Source organism: Dipodomys ordii, unplaced genomic scaffold (genome assembly GCF_000151885.1).
Source record: "Dipodomys ordii isolate 6190 unplaced genomic scaffold, Dord_2.0 Scaffold61, whole genome shotgun sequence".
Lineage (NCBI taxonomy): Eukaryota > Metazoa > Chordata > Mammalia > Rodentia > Heteromyidae > Dipodomys > Dipodomys ordii.
Window position 1 is genome coordinate 10,077,218 of NW_012267277.1, and position 21,817 is coordinate 10,099,034.

A 21,817-nucleotide genomic window follows, 5' to 3' on the forward strand; every position below is an offset into this window, starting at 1 on the left:
GCTGGTGCCTTGACATTTCCCATGATCCCTTGCCAGCAGATTGTGGAGTAGAGTGGTTCCTTGAGGCCCAGGTTTCCTCGAGCCCCAGACATCCCTTCCAGAGAGCATGACGTTCCAGGAAAAGGCTTTGGGCTCTGGCTAGGAAATGGGGCCAAATGTGTCAGCGAAGACACTTTCTCCTGCCAGGCAACCAAGAGCCAGGGCCACAGGCAGCTTAGACAAAAGGGCTGTCCCTGGCATTGAGTGCTGTCCAGAGCACTTTAACAGATGAAGCTTCTGTTGCTCAGGGCAACCGCAGGGAGAAAGACTGAGAGGGTAGGAAGCTCCATGGGACAGGAAATGAGAGCCACTCCTGTGGAAATCTCAAGACCTTAGAGCAACACCTGACTCACAGCCACATTTCATCATCACCACTGGATGCCAGGCCTGGGGGCCTGACACAGGGAAATTGGTATAGGGCCCTTGCCCACCTCAGACTCCCTTGGATGAGGTCTGCGCACTGATTGCAGAGCTGGGACACATGAGATTTGTGTGTGTGTGTGTGTGCGTGTGTATGTGTCTGTGTCTGTGTGTCTATGTGTGTGCCAGCCAGTACTGGGACTTGAACTCGGGGACTGGGCACTGTCATGTAGTTTTTTCCGCTCAAGGTTGGCTCTATACCACTTGAGTCACAGTTTCGCTTCTAGCTTTTGGTGGTTAATTGGAGATTAGAGTTTCATGGACTTTCCAGCCAGGACTGGCTTTGAACCATCCTTATATCTTGGCCTCACTAGTAGCTAGGATTACAGGCATGAGTCACCAGCACAGGCTTTGGGGATTTTGAGTTTCTATCCTGAGGTGGCTTTGTTTAGGAGGGTAGAGGCCTGAAGGCTTCAAGATAAAAGGAGCAAAGTATTTCTTCCTCTTTAGAATAACACCCCCCACTTCCTGTTTTCTAAGCTGGAATGGGTCAGAGGGCTCAAGAGTTGTGTGAGAAAGTCTCCGTCCTCTCCAAATAAAAAAGTTCCCAGAGGGATAGGAAGAAGGGCTCAGCATGGCGGCTTCCTCAGCAAGCCCGGGAAAGGCTGAAATTTTGCTGTCACATCTCTCCCAGGACCCCCCTGAAGTCACCATCTCCCACCAGCTTATATCCAGGCATGGAGAACATTTCAGGTGACAGGTGATATCCCCCAGGGTGGACAGACCCCTGGCTTCACAGTGATAGAGCATTGACTCTGTTCAGCACCCAGACTCTGCCTGGAAGACCAGTCCCCAGAGGAGTCAGGCTGTCCTGGGGCCGCACTGGATGGGGTAAATAAAAACCGATCAGCGCTGCGGAGTGTCCAGTGGGGACAAGCACCCTGAGGAGCCATGGGACAGGGTGTGGGGACCGCTGCCCCAGCATCGCAGTGGGGAGGGGCTCTCTGCAGGAGGAGACTGGACCAGAGCCAGTCAGGGCTGGGTCATTCTCAGATGGCACAGATGAGCACCTTAAGGAGACCAGGGGGCCTCAAACCCCAGGCAGCCAGGATGGCTTGCACAGGGTTTGTGAGTCACGAGAAGCTCTCGAGTCACCAGTGCCTGGTAGCAATTCTCAGTCTCTGGAGTCAGAGTGGCTACCTTCTTGTCTCTTGTCACCGCGTGCTCCATCAGAATCGAGTCCTCTGCAGAAGAGGCTGGCGGGTCTCTGGTGAGCTCATCTCACATCATGGCCTGGAATCCTGTCTGCAAAGTATGAGGGGGTGGGCCAAGGAAACAGAGAGGAAGAAAGGAGAAAGAGACAGAGGCAGAGCAACTCAAACGAAACAGGCAGGAGAGAAGGAAGGAGAGAGAAAGAAAGAGAGGGCAAAGGAGATAATAGGCAAGAGAGTAATGGATAATAGGAGAGGAGGGAAGGGGAGAGTAAGAGAGAGATGGAGAAGAAAGGGAGAGAGGGAGAGGTGGACAATAACTAATGATAGATTGATAGATACATGCACCTATAACTGAATAAAGAAATAGAGATGGAGCCAGGCACTGGTGGCTCATACCTGTAATCCTAGCTATTCAGGAGGCTGAGATCTGAGGATCGTGGTTCAAAGCCAGCTCCAACAGGATATCTCCAATAATCTACTCAGAAAAAGCTGGAAGTGGCACTGTAGCTCAAGTGGTAGAGCACTGCTAGCCTTGCGCACACAGAGACTCAGGGACAGCACTCAGGTCCTGAGTTCAAGCCCCAGGACTGGCAAAGAAAAAGAAAAAGAAACAGAGATGGGAGCAGGGTGCCAGTGGCTCACACCTGAAATCTTAGCTGCTCAGGAGGCTGAAATCTCAGGATCATGGTTCAAAGTTCATGAGACTCTTATCTCATGGCAGAGGAGGTATTGCTTCTGTGGTAGAACTCTATCCTTGAGCAATAAAGCTAAGAGACAGCTCCCAGGCCCTGAGGTCAATCCCCAGAACTGCCATAAAAAGAAAGAAAAGATATGTACAGCCAGATAGACATATCTAGCTATACATAATTTTAATGATTTCAGTTCACTTCATACTATATATGTTATCAGTATCGATCGCATAAAATGAACCAAAATTGCCATTTTAAAAATAGTTATAGAAGAACCAGATTGTCGATTTCTGCCCTTTCTTGCCAGTTTGGCTGAGGCCTACCCTAGCAACTTGTCTACAAGCAGAAACCACCACCCCCCAGCACAGATTCCCCCCTATCGCTTCTCCTCGTCTGTCTCCCCTGCTCGTCTCCCTCATTGCCTGTCACCAAATTAGGACATCAAATCTGTGACACCAGAGAAGTCACAGTTGAGCTCCCAGAACCTAGAACAAGGCTCAGCCCTCAGAAATGTTCACAAGTCTGTATGCCATATGCCTATGACCCTAGCGATTCAGGAGGCTGAAGTCCAGAGGAGGAAGGCTCAAAGCCAGCTCAGGCTAGAGTCTGTGAGACTCCATCTCCAAAATAACCAGTGAAAAGCCAGGCTGGAGGTGCAGCCCAAGAGATAGAGCTCCAGCTAAGCAAGTAAGTTGAGTAAACATAGGCCCTGAGTTCAAAGTCTAATACCAGAAAAACAGAGTCATAATGGAATAAATGAACAGATAAATAAATGAATGAATTACGTATCTTGGAGTCTATGGTGGACTGCAGGGGTTCCTTGAACCTCTAAAAGTTAGATGTGAACATGCATATAGGAATTTTTCAGCTTTCTGCAGACCAGCCAAGAGCCCATTTGTCAAATCCCCTATGGAAAAAGAAGGCAGCCACCCCATGGCTAAGTTTATAACAGAACGTTGTGTGGTCTGGGCTGGAGCCAGGCTCAGTGGTAGAGCCCATACTTAAGCAGAGTCCTGAGTTGAGTCCAGTCCCCAGCACGACGAAAAGGATAGGAAAGAAAAAGTAGGTGATCATGCCCCTCCAGAAGTAGAACTTGAGGGCGAGAGGCATGGCTCAAGTACAAGGGCCTGAGTTCAAATCCTAGGACCACCAATAAAATACAAGACTTGCTCTGATTTGTTCATAAATGAGACCATAAGGGTAACAAATAGGAACCTAGCACAGAAGAATATTAGAAGAAAAAACAAAGAAGACATAAAGAAGGGATCTTTTATTTATAGCCATAGTAGGCAGTAAAGTTAGAAATCTTCCTCTGGTGGGATCTGACACTTGGTGATGAAAAATTTAAATCCCTTCTCTGTGGAAGTCCTTATGATGTTTTCCAGAAGCATTAAATGGCACAGGCCCTGCTAGACAGGAATTGTTTATGCCTCTGTGAATATAAGAATACCAGTGGCTCATGCTGATAATCCTAGCTACTTAGGAGGCTGAGATCTGAGGATCGTGGTTCAAAGTCAGCCCAGGCAGAAAAACCCATGAGACTCTCATCTCAAATTAACCACCAAAAAAAAATCTGGAAATGGAGGTGTAGCTCAAATGGTCAAGCACCAGCCTTGCGTGAAAAGCAGAGAGTCTAGGGCCTTGAGTTCAAGCCATAGTACTGATGCATAAGAGAGAGAGAGAGAGAGAGGGAGAAAACATCTAGCTTCCTGACCAGCTCTGTCTGTCTCTGTTCCCAGGAACAATCCTTCAGCGACCTGGGGGCAAAGTGCAAAGGATCTCGCCATGAGGAAGTCATCCAGCGGCAAAAGAAAGCCTTGTCCGAACTCCGAGTGCGGATCAAAGAATTGGAGGCCAGCCTGCCCAGTAAGTCTCCCTAGTCCCAGTGGGGCCCAGAGCCAGAGTGGCAAGGCCCCCACCTTTTCTCCCCCTCTCTCATAATCGGAAGGGCTTTCTAGTGTACAGAAAGAGGAGCAGGGCTGACCTCAATCCAGTGTGGGCCTTCATGTTAAATAAATGGGACATCATGAAACACTCACCATTGTCCTCTTTCTTATTTCGTGGTGGCCGGGTGGAAGCAGTTGTGATCTAAAGCTGCCCATGAATCAGCGTTGGTACTGTTTGAGTTTGCAGAGGGACAGAGCTCCGTGAGCTTGGGGGCTGTCAGGGAAGGCATGAGAAACTAGGTGCTTAGCTTCCAGTCCCTGTGGGCTAGAAGACCTGAGGCCAAGTTTACCCTCAAGGCTCTGGTGCTGACACTGTGGCTGCAACCTCATATTAGCTCTATGGCCTTAGCCAAGTCAATTAATGCCTAGGCCCCAGCTTTCTCATCAGCCCAAGGAGATTCCCGAGGGTTTAAAACAGGGGCCTTTGGAAAGTGTCCCATAAATCATAGCTCTGGTTTCTTACATGATAATAACTTCCTCCTGAGTCTAAATTATTTCTTTTATAGATCATAAGGACCACCTGAGTGAATCAGTTCTAGAATTAAAGCCTCTCAGAATGGAAAAAAACGTCCAGAAAATATTATTAGACGCAAACCCCGATTTTCCAGCTCTCTCAAGAATAGAGATGCAAGCGGTAACCAAAAGCACCTTTGTCTCTGCAGGGCCCGGTACATGAAGTGGGTGGGCTTCGGGGCAGCCACGAGCCACAGCCCTGGCACACAGCTCTAGGGCTGTGCGGCTGTGGATCGGGGCCAGGACCTCCTCAAAGGGCAGGTGTGTGCCCTTCCTGGGGGCGAGTTGGGGGATGCTTGCTCTTCAAGGCGACTTCCACCTTCCACAACAGGATCCATCCTTGCTTTGATTCTGGGCCAGATTCTCTGACTAAAGCACCTGGCCCCACCCCTTTCCCCTTTTAGATCAAGTGTCGCTTTCTGCAGCAAAGGTCCAGCAGGCTCATCTCTGAGCCGTGAGTTTGCCAAGTTCGTCTTTCACTGTTAACTTGTAAAGCCATGATCACATAAGACATAGCAGGAAGGACCCACCGTGGAGAGGAAGGGATAGTTCAGGGGTGCCTGTGTCTAGACCCCCGCCTGAAGGTTGTGTGGCCTTGGGCAAGGCTCTGGACCCTCCTGGGATTCATGGCAATGGGCAGCCAGGAGGACCCACTGAGCACATTGTTACTGCCTCAGCTGGATCAAAGGCTTCTAGAAGAGACCACACGTATAGCCTATCTGGTCCTATCTGTGCCCACACTGTCTCCGATGACTTCTGTGAACCTTTTACTAGAGTCCAGGATGAATGTCTTCAGTAATAAGCTGATTTCTTGATAATATATTTGTGTGTGTGCAGGTGTATATATATATATATATATACATACCTATCACCCCTTATTCTCCAAGGTTAACTGTGCAGGGATAGTCTCCAAGTGGGAGGGGAGCTAGACCCCTGCTTCCCAGCCTGACCTTCAACCTTGGAGGTGATCTCCATCCCACGACTGACACCGCATAGCAGGAAACATCCAACCCCTCTTTTAAAGAGGTGCCCCAAGGCCAGCAGTGACTGAAATTAAGGAGTGAAGGTGCAGAAGGAAGAATGGCTGGCACTGGCTGAGTGCTTGCTGTGTGTGGGACCATGAGCTGAGCTCTCCCACACATACCCACACCTCAGCCTCTTCATGGTCAAGGTCATTTTCCCCAAGCTGCAGATAAGAAAAATGGAGGCTTTGGGAAGTCAAGGACCCTATCCCAGCCCTCAGTGATAGGGGACGGTAATTCTAAGCATGGAACCAGGCCTGGGTCTTCCCTGGTGGCCTGGCTCCTGCACACTGTTTACAGAGAAGCAGGAAAAGTAGGGGGAGGAATAGAGGGGAATTTCTGAAGAGAAGTACAGAAGACTGGGCAGAGAGGATTGTGGACACCGTGCTGCATTTTAGGTTCTTTTTGTAGCAAAGCTGCTCACCTTCTTGTTGCTTTAGAAGATCCTCTTTTATCCTCATCCTAAGTCTCACCCCTCCTGACAAGATAAGCACAGCTACTCTTACCCATCATGATCACCTTCGGGCTTTTCTGTCTTTGCAAGTAGGGTTTATCATGGTCATCTCGGAGTGTTACAGCAGGGCTGACAGAGGCTTCCGCTAAGATGTTCACTACAGGAAGTGGAGCTGTGGCTCAAGTGGTAGAGCACCAGCCTTGAGCAAAAACATCAAGCAAGAGTTTGAGGCTCTGAGTTCAGCCCCAGTACCAGTGCATGTACACACACACACACACACACGCACACGCACACACACACACACGTTCCCCGCATTCATGGCAAGCACTTGAAGCCTAGTTTGGTTCGAGGAGATTTATTTTGGTCTCTGGTGGTTCTCCCTACCCTTTCTGTGGCTTTCCCAGGCTTTTTTTGTGGCTTCCTCAGCTGGCTGGCAGCAGTCTCAGACACACCAGCTTCTGGCAGCTTCCAGCAGCTTCCAGCATCAGGAGCACATTTGACCACATAAGGCCTCATTTCAGCTCCACAGAAATAAGATCCTTCCTTTTATAGAAGAGGAGTGGTTTTCTAAGTAGTCATTCATCCATCTAGCCATTCATTCCACCAACATATGCTACTCTACCGGGTACACAGGAGGGAGCTAGCGAACCCCCAGACACACAGTCCGTTATAGCGACGGGGATTTCTCAGAATTCCTCATACTTGGTGACACATGGTTCCTGCCCAGTTTGGGTAGGGCACAATCTGTGAGATGTAGGGTATTTTAGTGTCATCCTTGACCCAGGGGTACCAATACCACCTCCATCTTTACATGTGACACCCTAAAATGTGTCCAGACATTTCTAAAGGTCCTGGGGCAGGGGAGGGAAGACAGTCACCCCTGCTGACACCTGCAGCTCTGGAGGAGGCGAGGCAGTGGAGGAGGGGTCCCCCATGGCTGCCCGAAGGGTGGGACATAGTCCTAAGATAGCAGAGGACAAAGGAGTCATGCGGCAGGGTCAGGAATGGAATGGAATCTCTTCTCTCTCTTTCCCATACTTTAGCTTCTGGCTGAAGGAACTAGTTATGATGGCATGCTGAAAGAGTCTGGATTTTTTTTCTTTTTCTTTTTTATTTCAGTCCCAGAATGGCTACTCCAACTTAGGCTGCGGCTCTGTCATGGAGAAGTCAGGGAAATCGGAAGTGGCCGAAGCCTTAGATCTCAGTGAAAAGCTGGTGCGTACAAGCACCATCAGTTTCCCCACCCCCTTCCACCTCTTCCCGCCCCACACCTGCTCCCCTAAGTTCACTGTTAACTCCGCTATCATTTACTAAGTACCAGCCTGGCAGATCTATTTAGTTGCTCTATTAATTCTGCGAGGCCCAGCATGGGTCACAAATTGCACAGCCAGATTCCTTGGGAAGCCGGGCAGCTAGACGAGTGTTTGGATGTGTTGTCGTTCTCTCCCCCTACTTCAAAGGCCTCCATGTACACGGAGGTGGGGAAATGAGAGGCCCAAATGCACTCATTCTCAACGCCCCACCCCACTCTCTGGGGTTGCAGACAATGAACCACATAGACTTAGAGATGCCGGCCTCCTCCCACCCCTCTCACAACACGATGGCTTCCCTTGTAGTACATGGACATGAGCCGGACCCTCGGGAGCCTGATGAACATCAAGGAAATGTCAGGCCACGTGTCCATGAGACACCTCTCCGCCAAGGAGAGGGAGAAAGTCCACCACCTCCGACAGAGGGACCTGGACCTGGTGTTTGATAAGATCACCCAGCTCAAGATGCGGCTGCAGAGGAAGGAGGAGCTCTTGAAAAGTTACGAGCAGGACATGGAACAGATCAGGTACTGCTGCGTGCCCACAGGAAGGCCCGCTCCTCCCCAGGCCCACCTGAGCCGGGACAGGAGGCCTGAGTGTGGGCACTCTGACCAGGGAGGCCCAGTTGGGGCGAGTCTGTCCTTGTCACGACCTTGATCATGACTTTGATCATGGGTTTTGGGGGTTCACAGATTCCCCACCTAGGGAAGCTGGGAGGCCATTTGATGCTGCCCATACCTAGCTGATGAGTTGGGCTGTGGAAAGGGAGGGGTCCCTACAAATGGCTGTCACAGTCTCCTGCTTGTAATGGAACCCCATCACACATATCCCTTCCCCCGCTTGGTGGAAGGAGCTGGAGAGGCATGGACAGGACACTGATGGTGGCAGGGATGGTGAGGGGAAAGTGGACACCATCTCCCCATGCACCTAGACAGAGCAAAACGTCCACCCAGTCGTACCAGTCACAGCTGGCAAAGCTTGAGGACGACATCTACAGAGAGGCTGAGGAGAAGGCACTGCTGAAGGAGGCCCTGGAGCGCACGGAGCACCAGCTGAGCCAGGAGAAGAGGCTCAACAGGGTCCTGAAGCAGCAGAAGGTGAGAGGCCTCCAAGGGGCAGAGCCTCCAAGGCTGCCCCTCAGATCTCTTACACATGGCTGATGGGGTGGGGTGGGGTGAGGGGGATGCAGAACTAACCAGTGGTGCTGAGCACATTCACTGACTCCAAGTAAGCCAGGAAAGGGCTTTATCCACAGACAGACCGCGGTCTGCATCAGAGCTCTACCGCTTACTGTGTGACAGTAGGCAGGTTTCACAATCTCTGACACACTGTGCTCATCTAAACAATTGTCATTATTTGTACTGGTCTCATCCCATTGAGGTTACGTGGATGAAGAGGTTCTGTGAGGACAAAGATCTGAGTGCCTAGAGTATAGTGGATAATGAATGAATTGCTGGTGGATGGACAGGTAGATGGACAGGCAGACAGATGGACTGGTGGCTACTTAGGCAGGTGGGTGATGTGTAACTGGAGAGATGGAGTCTGGACTGGTGAACTGACAGGTGGATGGGGTCTCTGAAGACAGTATCTCCTTACTCAACACAGGCAGTAGAGAACATTCATTTAATGGGATGAAGGAGCCTGAGCAGTGTGACCCAGGCTGACACCCAGGTCCTCACCAAGCCATGAGCCCAGTGGAATCACAAACCAGAGCTACAGTTCACCCAGCAGGGCTAAGTAAGGAGCCACCGAGGAAACAGGCTGAGAAGCCAGCTGCCTGACATGGAGCTGTCAATCACACTGATACAGTACAAGTCAGCCAGTCAGTCGCATGTTCAGATCATCCTGGCGGTTAACTACCTGACCTTATGCTAGTCTCTTCACCACTCTGAGCCCTGGTCCTTCATCAGCGGACAGGAGCCATCTGCCCCTGCCTCACAGGGTCATCGTGAGGATGAAAGACAACACAGGTGGCCTCACTGTCTGCCTTCTCACTGTCTGGCCCAGAGCTGAGAGGTTTTGAATATGAGGGGCTGTCTCTTAGATACCCGGCCTGGCAGCACTCAACCCCTCTGTGCAGCTGGTTGCTTGCACCCGTGTTTTCTGGGGTGAGTTCTCCAGCAGCCTGAGAGCCCTGGGCCTGCAGCCTGCTGGCCAAGAAGCTTCCTTGTCATCTTTGCAGTTTGCCCACATCCATCCACTCCTGCACTCCATGCATGTGGCTTTGGGCCCACCCTGAGCTGGACACTGGAACAGTGAGGTCTCTGTAGAGCCAGAAGTGCCCTTACCTTTAACTCCTGCTAACAGAGAGCAGGTCTTGAGGCTGCCATCAAGTGAAGTAACCACAGCCGTGCATCTGCAGGCCAGGCCCAAGGCTCCTTTGTGCTCTGCCAGTGTGGCCAGGTCACCAAAGCTGTGATTATCCCTGCCTGGTTATAATAGTAATGAGGAAACCCAGCCCCAGAGGGAAGAGACTTGCCTACGCTCTCAGAGTAGCTGGTAAATGGGCGGGACATGACTCTAGCTCTCTCTAACCCTGGGCTCTGGGCCCTGGGCTCTGGGCTCTGGGCTGGCCACCAGTGACCCCCTTGTAATTGTTAGCTTTGACTTTGGAGCTGTGTGTGTGTGTGTGTGTGTGTGCTCACATGTGTGTTCATGTGTATGCATGTACATGAGTGTTTGAATTTACAAAATTGTATGCATGAAGACTTGCGTGCACATGACTGGGATGCACAAGTGTGCTTATACCTGTATGTGCATGAATGTTTACATGTGTGTGTGCATGCTTGCATGTGTGCAGCCGTTAGTGTCTGCTTACATGTGCATGTGTGTGCCTATTCACACATATATACGTCTACAGGTATGTGAGTGTGTGTGAGTATTTGCACGGGTATGACAGCATGTGCATGCATTTACATGTATGTGTAGGACTGTGTGTGCACACATGCACATGCATGACCGTGGTCAGCCTGAGCTCTGAGGGGGCCAGGCCCCAGGCAAGGCTGCCCTCCCCATCCAGGAAGCCTGCTCAGGGGAGCTCCTCACAGAGCCCCACCGTGTCCTGAAGCCTTCCAAGCAGCAGGCTCCCCCGCTTACAGCCCTACGAACCCAAGTGACTGCCCTACTCTGAGTTAAACATCACAGCCTTCATTGGGCATGTGGCATGGGGCCACCTCAGGCAGAGGACGGTGTCCTTTCATGCTGAGCCATGCCAAGGAAGCTGGCTACATGTCAGCTGACTGGTCTTTGTTGAGCCCTCAGAGAGGCTGCTTATCCCAGAGATGCCCCAGAAGGCTGACAGCACAGGCCTCCAAGCAGAAACACCAAAACACAGACCAGGCAGCTGAGGCCCCACCCCCAGCCAAGCCCATTGTGGAGGAGGACCGAAATGCAGGGAAACCTGAGGATTTGCATAATCTGTGTCTCATGCATTATTCATGAGTTACCTCATTCATACACAACACAGAGGCCATGGGGCCTGTGGGCACCACTTCTCCTTCATGGCAAGAGATCTGAAATGGCCCAGCTAAGCCCGCTGCAGGGCCCCCCAAAGAGCTAGAGCCCAAACCTGCGCATTCCTGGGGCTTGCAGTATAGGGAGGGCCAGGAACTGAGGGAGGGTCATGCACTCAGGGTGTCACTCACCCAGCTTCAGAGGCCTCAGGGATCAGAGGCTCCAAGGAGAGAAACTGAGCAGCAATGACAGGGTTCCATCCAGGCCTCTACACCCCCAGCCCCTGTGCACCCACATTTCATCCCTACCGCTGCCATTGCTCTCTGGTCTTCATTCCAAAGTGCACAGTACGGTGTTGCTAACAAGTTGTCATGAGGACAAAAAATATTCTTGCTTGATTCTGTACACAGCTGTCCTAAAGGCTTTCTTTTCTTTTTGATCTTCTTTTATTCCGTGTGTGCGCGTGCACACGCACGTGCATATGTGCACATAAGTACTCAGGCTAGAGCTCTCAGGCAGAGTTTTTTGCTCAAGGCTAGTTCTCAACCACTTCAGCCACTGCTCCACTTCCAGCTTTTTGCTGGTTCATTGGAGATAAAAAGTCTCAGGGAAGCTGGGCACCAGTGGTTCACACCTGTAATCCTAGCTACTCAGGAGGCTGACATCTGAGGATCATGATTCAAAGCCAGACTAGGCAGAAAAACCCATGAAACTCTTTTTTTTGGGGGGGGGGAATCCGGTTGTGGGGCCTGAACTCTGGGCCTGAACGCTGTCCCTCAGCTCTTCAGCTCAAGGCTAGTTCTCTACCACTTGAGCCACAGTGCCACTTCCAGCTTTTTTTCTTTTTGCTTATGTGATGCTGAGGAATTGAACCCAGGGCCTCAGGCATGCAAGGCAAGTGCTCTACCACTGAGCCACCTTCTCAGCCTCCCCATGAAACTCTTATCTCCAATATACCACCAGAAAACCAGAAGTGGCACTGTGGCTCAAGTGGTAGAGCACTCACTGTGAGCTGAAGAGCTCAGAGACAGCGCCCAGGCCCAGAGTTCAAGCCCCAGGACAAAAAAAAAAAAAGAGTCTCATGGACTTTCCTGCCTGGGCTGGCTTTGAACCGCGATGCTCAGATCTCAGCTTCCTGAGTAGCTAGGGTTACAGGAGTAGCTAGGATTATAGGTGTGAACCACTAGTGCCTGGCTTGGTATTTTCATTTTTGTAAAAAAAAAAAAAAAAAAAGGAAGTTAAGGAAGCTAGAACTCTTTTTAAGTTTTTTAAGTTTTACCAGTAATATTTTCTCATGGAGCTTTTACTTTTTCCCATGTCTCCTGTAGAAAATGTTGTCACTTATTCTTTTAAAAAGATTGGAAATAAATAAAAATAAAAAGATTGGATGGGCTGGGAAGGTGGCTCAGTGGTAGAGCGCTTGCTTGCCTTGCATGCATGAGACCCTGGGTTCGATTCCTCAACACCACATAAGCAAAAAGAAAAAAGCTGGAAGTGGTGCTGTGGCTCAAGCGGTAGAGCGCTAGCCTTGAGCTGAAGAGCTGTGGGACAGCGCCCAGACCCAGAATTCAGGCCTCACGACCTGACCCCCCTCCCCAAAAAAAGAGAGATTGGTTAATCCTGGGGGAATCAGAGCCACCCTCCCCTACAGGCGCGCGCACGCGCGCACACACACACACACACACACACACACACAATCAGAATCAAAGTCCTATTTCCATACTGATACTTTGGCTGCATAAAAACTGTCATACCAACTTCAGTGGAAACCTGGAGACTGATCATGCGCAGAGATCCTCCTGGCCCTGGACCTCCTGACCCCGGTGCCCATGTAACCCAGTCCCTAGTGACCAGCCCCATCCATCTTCTTGCTACATCACCAATCATGGTGACTGCATCTCAGAATTCAGAGGGGGCCTTTGGAGCAGAATGAGAAGCCAGTGAATGGCTTTTACCTCCACTGCTCAGGTTTCTCAACAACAGAAGTGGCCACAACAGGACTTTCTGTGGGGCAGCCAAGGGACCCCATACAGGCTGGGCCTGGCACCTGGTGCACACTGTTAGTCCTTTACTCTGGGGAGAGAAAAGCATCCCTACATGGGAGTGGAGGAGGGGGGTCTTCTCTTTTTCAGAACTGCTCATCAGCTGATGAGCCCAACAAACCCTGAGACTTTTCCCCCAGTCCTCCTAAAGCTAGAAGCTCCTTTGTAAATCTCTTTTCCTATTTGGTGAAAACCACTGGGGTGGTGGCCAAGAAAGAGCCGATGCTTTTTGTAAATGGACTCGGATGGGAATTCTCAATAGGAAGTATTTAAATGTGCAAGGGCTTCCCTTTCTCAGGAGGGGACGTGGGAGAATTCTGCTTCCTGTCCATCCAGAGTCCAGCCAAGCCAGTTGAAGCCAGCGGGCTTAGCCACAGCTTTGCCAGGGAGTTGCAGCCAGGCCAGAACCCCCAAGCTTTCCCACTCCTTAACTCCGTAGCTTATGTGCCTCCTTCTTCAAGATGACAGTAAATGTCCTGTCTAAGAGCTGGGTCCAACACCTCCGCACAAATGGGACCCTCCATGCAAGCGCTCAGCCAGCACCCAACACACCCAGCTCAGGGTCGTCCAGATTTTCTTGGGACTAAGGATTCCCTAGATCTTGTTTTCCTGCTGCCACTTTGTGCATTTGACCAAATAGAAATGGGTGAATGTTGAAGAGGGTGGGAGTGTTATGGGGGGCTCAGAAATGCTGTCCTTCAGCACCCACAAGGGAGAAGTACAACGTGGAGGGTGGGCAGCCTATGTCCAGAAGACATTAAAGAAATGAGGCCTCACCCAACCACCCCTTCTTCTGCAAGCAGAGGCCATGGCTCCCAGCACCTCCCAGAAGCCCCTGCGGTTTGCAGTTGGGCCCTGTTAGGGACCTGAGAGGATGAGGAACTAAATGCTCTCTTGTTGCTCACCTGGTATTTTCACTCAGGGACGTTTAGAGGATCGTGAGCAGAAAAATTCAAAAGACTCCACACCTTGCAACTGTCCCTTCAAAGAAAGCGAGAGGCAGGTATGGAGAGGCATTCGGAGCAGGGAGCCAGAAACAAAGTAGAGACAGTCTTTGCCGAGGGTAAGAGCCCCTGGAGTGTGACCACCAATCAGCGCTGCCGCCTGGACACCCCCACACAGCCCCTCCTCCCTCTTCCCTCCCTCCTTCCCCAGCATCAGCACCCCCCCGCCCACACCTGCCTGCAATTTGAACCAATGGCCTAAGAGACAAGCAAGTGTCCAACCTGGAATCTTAGACACTGAATGATTTGGGGGCTTGGAGACAACGTCATGAGGGAATGATTAAAAAGGCGTGGGGGACCCCAGGACCCCCACAGCATGAATCAGGAGGGGGGATGGGTACAAAATGGAGCCCAGAAGGGCATTGAAAATCCCAACTGTATTAACCTACAAATGGGAACCCTTACTGGACTCTGAGCTTCCTGGCAGCCAATGGGAAATGGAGAAGCAACTTGGTTCCCAGTTCATAGAACCCATATAGTACAATGTACGGTATTGTGTAATAGGGCCCCCAGGGCCCCCCTAACAGGGACATCGTGTGACGTGATGAGCCACCTAAGGGTAGCCTTGGAGCAGAAGCAGTATCATGTGAGCCAGGCCACATCTGCGGACAGCTGTTGAGACAGACTGATGTCACCACATCCCATAAGCCCCTGCTGGTGACAGTAGGTCTGAGGGTGTCCGGGCCCTGCTCTGCAGTGCTCAGCTGTTCACTGGGTTCAATCCAGGGCCGGAGTTGGGAGCTGTGATTGAACCAGAGCTCCCTGGGTCCAGAATGGGGGTGGGGGGTTAACCTGGCTAAGGGAGAGAGGGAGGAGAAAGAAGAGGAGGAGTTGGGCTTGAGATTTAGCTCCATGGTAGAGTGCTTGAGTAGCGAGCACAAGCCCTCGGTTTCATCCCCAGCAGAGGGGGAAAACAAGGAAAGTTAAGCCGGGAATGGGTGGCTCATGCCTGTAATCCTAGCTACTTAGGAGGCCGAGATCTGAGGCTCACAGTTCAAAGCCAGCCCGGGCAGGAAAATCTGTGAGACTCTTCACTTAACCACCAGAAAACTGGAAGTGGTGCTGTGTGTGTGGCCCAAAGTGGTAGAGTGCTAGCCTTGAGCAAAAAGAGCTCAGGGATAGCGACCAGGCCCTGAGTTCAAGCCCCATGACTGACACAAACACACACACACAAAGGTTTCAATCCACCACTTTGTAATATCTGGGACTCTGGGTCTTCTGAGCCTGAGCCCTCTAAACTAGGTTGTGATCAATATTGCATGACTCAAAGCCTTCTAAGCAGAAAACACTTTCAGGGTAACTGTCAGTTAAACCCAGGCCAGAAGCCTTTGGGAGGCTGGAAGGCTGGCAAGGGCCAACCCCAGCCCATAGACAACCTGGCTCTCTTCCCCCTCAGATCTAGGGCAAGTCTAGTAGGGCTGACACATTCAGAGAGAAAAGATAAAGCAGGGGACTCAGTTACATTGGAATTTCACAGGTTTATTTTGTGTTTTTTTGTTTTGTTTTGTTTTTGGTTGGTCGTGGGGCTTGAACTCTAGGCCTGGGCACTGTCCCTGAACTTTTCAGCTCAAGGCTCTACCATTTGAGCCACAGCACCACTTCTGGCCTTTTCTGTTTATGTGGTGCTGAGGAACCCAAGGCCTCATGCATGCAAGGCAAGCGCTCTACTGCTGAGCCACCTTCCCAGCCCCACAGGTTTATTTTTATTACCCCTGAAGGGGTTGAACTAGGCCTGGAACCCAGGGCCCTCCACATGCTAGGCAGGCACCGAACCACTGGGCTCCACCTCTGACTCTTGACTGTCAGATAAAGCAGTGGTTAAATAAGTTTAATTTCAGATAAACAAGCTACATCCTAAATGTTGTATGGAACATGCTTATATACCTGCATACACACATACCTACATATGTATATACATGGGTGTATGTGTGTATATACACCCATATGCATGTGTATACAGTGTGTATACATGTATGTATGTATATGCATGTGTGTCTGCCCATATACACGTGTGTGTCTGCACATGTGCGGGTATGTATGTCTGCATGTGTATCTGCTTTCATTCTGAAGTGTGAATGAACTGGGCATGGGCCCCCTGTGTTTTCTCCAGCAACCCTTCACACCAGTTTGGTGCCAAGGTGGGAGAATCTGAGGCTGCTAGGGTCAAACGGCAGCATCCCACCCACCCCCACCCCACAATTGCTCCATTTGGCTCATGGGATGATTTGGGGGTGGGGGTGAGGGTGGGGTTTCCTTCTTAAGGAACATCTTAAAATAGGGCATTTCCACACAATAGACTGGATGTCTGGCTCCTCTGAGAAGCACTGGTGATGGGGACCCTAGCCCACCATCCACAAGCCACCAAGTCCCAGGCCTGTTAGAAGGACATGTCCCCATTTCACCCCCCTTCCCCAGCCTCCTGGGCCAGGACTACCAGGTTGGTGGCCCTGCAGGGAGCTCCAAGCTGTGTGAGCAGATCCGCTTCCCCGTGACCTGCACACCCATAGCCCCATCCGACGCAACGCACAGCGCTGTCCCCAGCTCCTCTGGAGGCCCAGGGTCTCGAGGACCCTGAGGTGAGCAAATGCTATCACATGCAGGGAAACAGCATGCCACAGGCTGGGGGGTGATGGAGACTTCCAAACAGGGTATCTTCACAGCTGCATCATGGGGACTCTTAAGTGGGGGAACATCCCCCCACCACCACCCCATGATACCTGCAGCCTCTGTCCCCTGCCCTGGGAAGCTGTGCTACCAATGGAAAGAGATTTGTCATCCAAGTAGAGAATCATGTCCCACAGAGGAGTCTCAGCCTCGTCCTAGCTGGAATCTAGAGAACTGTTTAAGAATCTGGGCAGGATGGTGGGTTCAGAGGCCTTCAAAGCTGTGCCCTCATAAGCAGGCCTGCCCTGGCCCCTCTCTCCACAATGCCAAACCAGCAGCACTAGAAAGTTGAGTCTGTTTTGCTTTAGTGCAAAAAAAGCAGAGAAGTGCCAGGTGCTGGTGGCTCACGCCTGTAATCCAAGCTACTCTGGAGGCTGAGATCTGAGGATCGCAGTTCAGAGCCAGCCCAGGCAGGAGTCCATGAGACGCTTTTCTCCATTTAACCAGCACAAAAACCTAGAAACAGAGGTGTGGCTCAAGTGGTAGAGAGCCAGCCTTGAGGGAAAATGTACCCAGACCCAGAGTTCAAGCCCCAAGACTGGCACAAAGAGAAAAGGCAGAGCCAGGCACCTATGGCTCATGCCTATAATTCTAGCTACTCAGGAGGCTGAGATCTCAGGATCATGGTTCAACGCCAGCCCTGGTAGGAAAATCTGTGAGACTCTTATCTCCAGTTAACCACCAGAAAACCAGAAGTGACGCTGTGGTTCAAGTGGTAGAGTGCTTGCCTGGAACTGAAGAGCTGAGGGACAGCGCCCAGGCCCAGAGTTCAAGACCCACAACCAAAAAAAAAAAGAAAAGAAAAAAAGAAAAGACAAAGAGGATGAACATGAAATAAATGTGTCAATATTCTTTCTGTATTAAAGAGATACACATTTGTAGAGATGGTGAAGAACAAGATGCAGAACTCGAACTTCCAGGTGAGCCGAGAGAAGGGGGAGACCAGGAAACCAATTGACCCAATCCCATGTCTGCTAGAGACTAACCATGCAGCTCACTGAACCTCCTCCATGCACTGTGATGTTCAGAGACTCATTTGTCCCTGGCCACACAGCAAAGGAGGACTCAGTGAGACCAGTACAGAGCTGACAGCAGGCAAGTGTCATCAAGTCCCAGGCCATAAGCCTGCTACCATTCAGGAGGGATTTCTCTGGAGTTTTAAGGACACATATTCTTTTTTAGAACTAAGCATTGAGAGTATAGGATTTTATTTGGGGGGGGGGAGATGTGCATGTATGTGCACACAGGCATGCATGCTGGTACCAAGGCTTGAACTCAGAGCTTTACGCTAGTGTTTGGCCACCCCTCCACTTCCCAGACTAAGAGATTTTATTAAGGAAGCTGAACTGCTGCCCTTCACAATCCAGTTACCCCAGCCCCACTCCCACCTTGCAGAAAGCAGAAATGAGCTCGTGCAAACTTGGGGGTCATACACATGTCCATTGCATAGGAGCTTGGTGATTCCAAGACAACAGAATCATCCTTGGAGAAGCCAGATAAAATGTTTTAGAAAGCAGAAACTTTCTAGCCAGGCGCTGGTACTTAACTCCTGTAATCCCAGCTACTCTGAAAGCTGAGATCTGGGAATTGAGGTTCAAAGCCAGCCTGGACAAGAAAGTCCATAAGACGCTTTAATTAACCAGCAACAAAAGCTAGAAATGGAACTGTGGTTCAAGTGGTAGAGCACCAATCTTGAGCAAAAAAAAAAAACAACAAACAAACAAAAGTTCAAGGCTCTGAGTTTGAGCCTCAGTACTGGAATAAGGGGGAAAAGGCAGGAGCGCGTAGGAAGGGAGGGAAGGAGGGAGGGAGGAAGCAAAAGCTCCTCCTCAGCTGACACCCATGTCCTTAGACATGTAGAAATGTTGGGTACTGCTCAGAGCAGGGTGTTGGGACTGAGGGCCCCCTAGAGCTGTGACCTTGGCCACTGTGCAAGGTAGGACTGAGGGAGGCTGGTGGCTCACTCCTTCACTCACACAGGAGAGACCAGAGCAGACAATGAATGGTCCCTGCAGCTGGGTGTTGGCTGAGGGCTGCTGCAGAGAAAGATGACTGAGGAGATGGCAGCATGGGCCCCAGATGTTGTCTGGATGTTGTACTTCTCAAAGAGACAAAGGCCAAGGAGCAGGGATAGGTTCTGCCCCACTAGGGACAAGCCAGGGCTTTGAGGTGTGTGATCGAGGTGCACAAAAAGGTTTTCTCTATGCTCGTGGCCAAGTACAGGATCCCCTCTCTAAGGTGTGGGGTCCTCGTGACCTTGGAAGAGATGGGCCATGGAGAATCAGCCCCCTCGGTCCAGGCCAGGCATGAAGGTGGCACACCTCTCCAACGACCTCAGTGACTCTTTTTAAAGCCCTGGGCCTTAAAAATGCCATTGGTCTTGTGTTTGGCTTTTTCATCGTAGTTAAGTCTTGTACAATTGCTATGGGTTGTATGCTAAAGACGGCAAGCTAGGGCTAGGAATGTGGCTTAGTGGTAGAGTGCTATCCTTGAGCAAAAGAAGCTCAGGGACAGTACTAAGCCCTGAGTTCAAGCCTCAGGATTGGCGTGCGCACACGCGCGCGCATACACACACACACACTATGGCAGTCTAGTTTCTAGTCTTAGAGATAATCTCCTAGAGGTTTATTGGATAGCTCATCTAGGCAGGCACTGAGGAGAGAAAAGTGACCAAAAGAGGGCCATCCTGGCCTCGGGGCCTTCAGCAGACCTGTGCTGAAAGCCTGGGATGTGGCAGGTGCTGGCCAGGGTGAGGTCAATCATGTATTGGGAGGAAGGGCGGGGCCAGAATGCCACCAAGCACAAGCAGTGACTCTATGGTTGGGTTTTTTGTTTTTTTGTTTTTGTTTTTTTGGTCAGTTGTGGGGTTTGAACTGTAGGCCTGGGTGCTATCCCTGAGCTCTTTAACTCAAGGCAAGTGCACTGCCACTTGAGCCACAGCACCGCTTCCGAATTTCTGGTGGTTAATTGGAGATAAGAGTCCCATGGACTTTCCTGCCCGGGCTGGCTTTGAACCGTAATCCTCAAATCTCAACCTCCTGAGTAGCTAGGATTACAGGCTCGAGCCACTGGCACCCGGTTTGGCTCTATGTATAAAGCATAGAGAGATGATAGACAGATTATAGATAGATAATGTGGTATGTATACATATTGCACATTTGTGACTTGAAAATCCAAAATGCTCCAAATCAACAAGTTTCTGGTGTCCACACCATGAAACTTTGATTCATGGGCAAAACCAGTAAAACTTTTACATTGAAATGGAACTTAGGCCAAGTACCAGTGGCTCACGCCTGTAATCCTAGCTACTCAGGAGGCTGAGATCTGAGGATCATGGTTCAAAGCCAGCTTGGGGCAGGAAAGTCTGTGAGACTCTTATCTCCAATAAACCATCAGAAAACCAGAAGTGGCTCTGTGGCTCAAGTGGTAGAGTGCTCGCCTTGAGCTGAAGAGCAGAGGGACAGAGCCCAGGCCCAGAGTTCAAGTCCCACAATGGACAAAGAAGAAAATGGAATTTAGGCTACAGGCATAAGGCATATATAAAACACAAAGGAATTTTATGTACAGACTTGGGCCCCTCCCCCATGGTATCTCAGAGAGAGAGAGAGATCTCATTTTATATATATGCTAATATCTCAAACGCAGAGAAAATCTTAAAATCTGAAACACTCTGGTCCCAAACATTGTAAGGGTTACTCAACTTGTGTGCACACATGCATGCACACACATGCAGTTACACACTGCATACTTATACAGTCGCTTGCATACACCCGTGTGCCTGCATGCACACACAAGTATATCTGTGCAGTTGCCTTTGTGCACACATATACACACAATTACCTGTATGCATGCCTGCGTGCACATGTGCCTACATGCATGCACAAATACACACATGTACAAATCTGAAATGTTACATTTATAGAAATGGAAAGGATTAAGAAAAAAAATGAGAAAAACCCAGGCAGGGAAGTCCGTGAGACTCTTTTCTCCAATTAACCACCAGAAAAAACTGGAAGTGGCACTGTAGATCAAAGTGGTAGAGCGCTAGCCTTGAGAGGAAGAGCTCAGGGACAACACCCAGACTCTTCAACAAAAAAAGAAAGAAAGAAAGAAAAAATGAGGACATACTACCCCTGCCTTCCTGGCCTAGTCTCAGAAGTAAATAAAAAACCTAATAATTACTTTGGGCAGAGCTCAGAGGGTAGAGGACAAAGGTCCGCAGGCAGAGTCCCAGAATTTACCTCCTGAGGCCCCTCCCAGTCCAGAGCCCAGAGCCCTCGGGAGGAAGGTGTGTATCATGTAGGAGTGGCCTGGGACCTGCCACTGCCTGACACACCTGGGTATCACCATGGAAACAACTGGCCTCTGTCCCTTAAGGTGTGGCTTTTGGGCGACCCAACCCTCCCTGCCAACACTGGCAGGTTCACACCCCCCAGCCATGGCCTCTCCCTGGGTCAGTCACCCGACTGCCTTCTGCTGCCCTTGCAGAAGCTGCGGCATGAGAACCAAAAGCCCGTCCTGCCCCACGCCCCTGGCTGGCCTGGGCTTCTATTTTTTCAGCAACTTTCTAGCTCCTGCCCTGCACCAAGGCAATGGTTTCTGGGAATCTTCACAAGCAGCAACTTCACTAACACATCAAACAGCAGGAAGGAAAGGCCATATGGAGGGGAGGTTTGGGCTGCGTGGTCTTTCTCGCCAGGCATTTGGACCATATTTATTTAGTGACTGCAGTGATCTGAGCCTCCCCTCTCTCACCCCAAAACAGTGAACAAAGCAGGCTCTCAACACACATTCAAGCCAGGGGAACTGTGTGGCTCACACCTGTAATTCTACCTGCTCAGGAGGCTGCAATCTGAGGATCACAGTTCAAAGCCAGTGAGCCAGCAGAAAGCTGCAAATGGAGGGGTGTGGTTCAAATAGCAGAGTGCCAGCCTTGAGTGAAAAAGCCAAGCAAAAGCACAAGGCCCTGGGGCTGGGAAGGTGGCTCAATGGTAGAGCACTTGCCTTGCATGCCTGAGGCCCTGGGTTCGATTCCCCAGCACCACATAAGCAAAAAGAAAAAAAGCCGGAAGTGGCGCTATGGCTCTAGTGGTAGAGCGCTAGCCTT

General features: G+C 50.6%; 1 protein-coding gene across 1 annotated transcript in view; it reads left to right on the forward strand.

Annotated features, from left to right (window-relative positions):
• Fhad1 (forkhead-associated (FHA) phosphopeptide binding domain 1) overlaps positions 1-17,711 on the forward strand; it is a 93,135-nt gene extending 75,424 nt beyond the window's left edge. Inside the window, exons 26-32 of the mRNA XM_013022221.1 lie at positions 4,042-4,168; positions 4,755-4,882; positions 7,357-7,452; positions 7,854-8,074; positions 8,479-8,644; positions 13,965-14,045; positions 17,577-17,711. Of these exons, the coding sequence (XP_012877675.1) occupies positions 4,042-4,168; positions 4,755-4,882; positions 7,357-7,452; positions 7,854-8,074; positions 8,479-8,644; positions 13,965-14,045; positions 17,577-17,711 (954 nt within the window). The remainder of the gene's footprint in view (positions 1-4,041; positions 4,169-4,754; positions 4,883-7,356; positions 7,453-7,853; positions 8,075-8,478; positions 8,645-13,964; positions 14,046-17,576) is intronic.
• The last annotated feature ends 4,106 nt before the right edge of the window (positions 17,712-21,817 follow it).